We start from the raw sequence: 4294 nt of genomic DNA on the forward strand, positions 1-4294 counted from the left end.
ACGTGAACGTACTCTTTATCCCATTCGGCGTATACGACTGACGTATCACGTAATTTTCATTCGTATGGTTTTCGATCCGTGAACGGGTGTTACGATTAGAGCCCTGGTCTTTCCATCGCAGTCGCAGGGCCTCCCTCTTCCTCTGCTGCCACCGTTATCTTATCTTAATTCATAAAGGCCCTAATCACAGGAGAAGCAAAAAAAAAAAACATTTTAAAAAGGAGTATCAAAAACAGGTACACTGCCGGCAAAAAGTATTGGCGCAGCGTATTTTGCACAAAATATGCACCAATTTCTATTCTAATATTTTTTCGCCAATTTTTTTGTAAAAATATGGCTCATATTTTATCGCCAATTTTTTTGTAAAAATATGGCTCATTCTAAAACAACAAACACAAAAATATAATTTCTAAACTTTGTGCAAAATTCGCGAAAATTCAATGAATTTTCATACAAATTTTCAACTTTTTTATTCGATTTTTTCGAACTTTCTTGAGTATGCAATTTTGTTGCCAATTAAATTCTAGTATAAAAAATATATTTTTTTTTGTTGAAGGTGTTTTGCATTTTCGCCATTTAAAGTATTTTCTAAATTTTTTTTGTATGGGAGACTGTGTGAAAAAAAATTTGCCAAAAATCAATGGCTATTCGTAGCTACTTGGAACTTGCAATACAATTTATTGGGCTACAAATCTGCATACCCTAAAAAATTCTAAAAAATCAGATTAAACACTTTAAAATTTGTATTAAAAGTTTTGATATGAGTTTTGCACAAAGTTTAGAAATTATATTTTTGTTTTTTTTTGTGGATTGAACCATATTAAAAAAAAAAATGTCGGAAAAATATGGCAGTAAGAACTGTTGCATATATTGTAAAAAAGCATCTGTGCCAATACCTTTTGCCGGCAGTGTAGGACTTTTTAAAAAGTGGCATGTAGCTCCGGTGTGTTTGGTACTAACACTTTACAATTTTTATTTAAGGTGTACTTGAATACCTCCTACCAAAATCTGTGAAAAACGCAGTTTCAAAAAAGTGTTGGTTAGGGTGTGAATCAATGTATATTTACATAAATCGAATGAAAAGAACATCTTATAAAATCGACATACGATTATTTTTATTTTATTTTTTGTTTTATAGACATAAAAGTACAATATAGTATGTTGGTAGTATTAGTAGTTTGTTGTATTTGGGTAGAATATGTATGTATGTATGTATAACTACTACTCTATATGCCAAAGGCGAAATAAAATGCATATGCAATTCATCATTATTTATTTTGTCTTTTTTTAATTTTTTTATTCGAACACAAAATAATGAAATATGTCTGCGCGTTCATGCGAACTAATTTAAATACAGGATTACTCAGAACAATTCCGTAAATTTAATCGAGAAAAAAAACAAATCAATGGTTATTCATTAAAAGACAAAATAAAGATTTCTGCTCATTAAATAAAGATTTCTGCTCATTAAACTTCTTGGGGAAAAAGGCCGAAGATGTGGCTTGAATGAATGAGAGATGGTTAGTAGATGCATGATTCTAATAGCTAGCACTGTTATCCCATTGTGAATGCATTAGCTGATAACAAAAATTGTAAGGTTGCTGATAAAAAATTGTAAATGCTTAAAAAAACTAAGCGCAACTACACCCGTTACTCATATTATCTTTTCTGTTGCTCTTCTATCGTTCACTTCCGGCGCGAACGCGTTGCACGTTTGGCCGGCGCTGTTTTCTCTGCTGGCATTTCAACGGCAACAGCTTCCGCTGGCATTTCGGCACTGGTGGTGCTTGAAGGCGTAGCGGCATCGAATCGAACTACTTTGCGGCTCCGACTGCTACCTGTGCTCTCTGAGGCTGTATCTATGTGTGTGGCGTCATCTTGTTCGGCGACAGCGCGACGACGTCCGCGTTTCGGCGCAGGGGATTCGGTAGCCCTGGTAGCTGGTTTACGCGTTGTTACCGTACGTTTTTTACCTGCTGCCTTCCCTCCCTTAACCGTTGCAAGTGGCTTGTCTTCTCCTTCTTCCGTAATCGTTAGCGCGTCCTCGTCTTCCTCATGCTCATCGTCGGCATCGACAGCTAGCGATAACTGGGGCCCACCACTACTGCTGGCTTCACTATCTTCTTGTAAGACGTTTTGTGAGGTATAGGAACGAGCGTCGTCATCGTCATCTAGCTGTTTGTTGCGCCGTCCTCCGCGTACTCCGCGCCCAGCAGCTGTGGCTGTTCGCGCCTGCTTAGTTGGTTTTTGGGTTTCAATTGAAGGCGTTGCCGCCTGGGCGCGTGCTCCCTTTGTTTCGACATCAGTGTGTTGCTCCTCCTCGGTGGCAGTAACATGAGCGCCTCGTCGCCCGCGTCCAACACGCGCTTTTGTGTGTGAACCAGTTGGCTCGTCAGTTATAAGTGCCGCTGCTGCCGCGGCTTTGGCAGCTCTTCCACTTCGGCCACTGGCAGTATGTGCCTGCGGCGTCGGCGTGGAAACCATTGCGGCCGATGTGTGCTGTGCTTCATTCAAATCACTTTCTAGGGGAATGTTTGCTTCAGCATGCTTGCCACGTCGTCCGGGCCGTTTAATAACTTGAGCAGTGGTTTTCAACTCTTTTTCTTCCGCATGACTGCTGCTGTGGGTCGTTTCTAGCTCAGAATGTGTGTGTTCTAATTCCGAGCGCGATTCCTCTGAAGTCACCGCAACAGCAATGACGGCTTTTTCAGTGCGCGCCCGTCCACGCACCGGGGTGTGTGATTTTACAGGCGCCTCAGTTTCAATAGCGGAGGCTTTTCGGCCGCGTCTGACTGGGGTGCCGCGCGCTTGTGATGTAGGCGTTTCGGCACCAGCGGCTAAATTGAGTAGCAGCCGCTTCTTCGGAGTTTCAGCTTTAGCTCGCTCCTCCTCAAGGTACTGTTGTACGCGTGCGGTGGGTTTGCGTTGCCGACCACCACGACTTGTGGTTGCGACCGCCGATAAGATGGGAGTGCTCACGGCTTTCGACGCGATTTCTTTCACAGTCGCCGGTGTCGTTTCCGGTGGGCTCCGTTGTTTCGGAGCAGCGTTCGCTGCTGTTGTAGCGCTAATGGTATTTATTTTAGGCAGCGCTGCTTTTTCGATACGTCGTTTCAGATCAACCTGTGCTTCCGCATCTGAGCTCTCGTCGTAGTTGCGGTCTTGTGCGGCAGCAGCTCGTCTTGGTATATTACGCGAGCGTTGTGGCGTCGTCGATGATGACGAAGTGTTGCCTCCAGCGTTGTTATCTGCATCGCCACCAGTACCTTCATGTATGCTACTATCGAGCGAAGAATCGCGTCGCTTCCGACTGAGTGGACGCTTCTTTGGCGGTTCACCTCCGCCGTCGCCAGCCGCTGTCCCTTCCACGCTATTGAGGGAGTCCTTGCGCTTACGTCCGCTGCGCTGTTTTGATGATACCGCAATGGGCGACTTCTTCGGTGCAGAACTAGTAGTAACTTCCTCCTGGGGTCCTTGTTTATTGGTACTCTGCGATTCGTCTTCATGATGGGACTCACGGCGTCTGCGAACGCGCTTAGCCGCGGCCTTTGTCGATTCTTTTTCTTCTGTTTCGGATTTTTCAGCACCATCTGCATGAGCCGACTGACCTTCAGCTGTGGATCCACGTCGTTTACGTATCGCCTTATGTGGTTTCTTATCCTCTACCACTTTCACTTCCCCTCCATCTTCAGCATGAAAGTCTTCACCGATTTCTTTTTCCATTTCTTCTTGTTGTTGTGCTGTCTGTGGCTTATTCTGGTGGGTCTTTCCTCTCGGCGCACCGCGTTTGTGAACTGATGAAACTTCATTGATTGCTACTGTGGCAGCAGCGGCCGCTCCTCGGCGTCCTCGTCGCCCACCTACTGATTCCGAAGCCGCGTTCGACGGTTGCTCAACTGTAAGTTCTGCGTTTTCAGATGTTTTAGCCACAGGATCCGTGCCAGCGGATTCATCCACATTTTGAGCTTTATCAGCTTCTGTCTTGCGTTCATGCTCTTCATCTGTTTCTGCTTTCTTTCTTCGATTCACGCGGGTTCGACCATCATTGGCAGCCTTTGTTACTGGCTCCTCTTCTTTTACTAGTGGCGTCTCTTTATTCGGTTCCACTTTGAGGTCCTCTGATGCCTCGGACAATTGCGGACTGCCTTTGGTTGTTTGTGAAGACTTGAGTGTACGCTTGTTACGTGTCAGTGCACGTTTCGAAGTCTCTGCTGTAGAGTGGTGCTCACACTCTTCATTTTCTCTCTCTGTTTTTATTGCGTCCCCGTCTTTATCAATTCCTTCTTCGGGAACA

At 44.6% G+C, this 4294-nt stretch overlaps 1 protein-coding gene across 1 annotated transcript in view; it reads right to left on the bottom strand.

Moving 5' to 3' along the window:
- Nucleotides 1-1135: 1135 nt before the first annotated feature.
- Nucleotides 1136-4294, bottom strand: part of LOC118744436 (mucin-17) — a gene marked incomplete in the record, with an annotated part of 52271 nt that continues 49112 nt past the window's right edge. The window contains 1 exon segment of the mRNA XM_036477456.1: nucleotides 1136-4294. Within this exon segment, the coding sequence (XP_036333349.1) occupies nucleotides 1687-4294 (2608 nt within the window).

The sequence above is a fragment of the Rhagoletis pomonella genome, unplaced genomic scaffold (assembly GCF_013731165.1).
Source record: "Rhagoletis pomonella isolate Grant_MI unplaced genomic scaffold, Rhpom_1.0 Rhpom_scaffold_00001, whole genome shotgun sequence".
Taxonomy (NCBI): Eukaryota; Metazoa; Arthropoda; class Insecta; order Diptera; family Tephritidae; genus Rhagoletis; species Rhagoletis pomonella.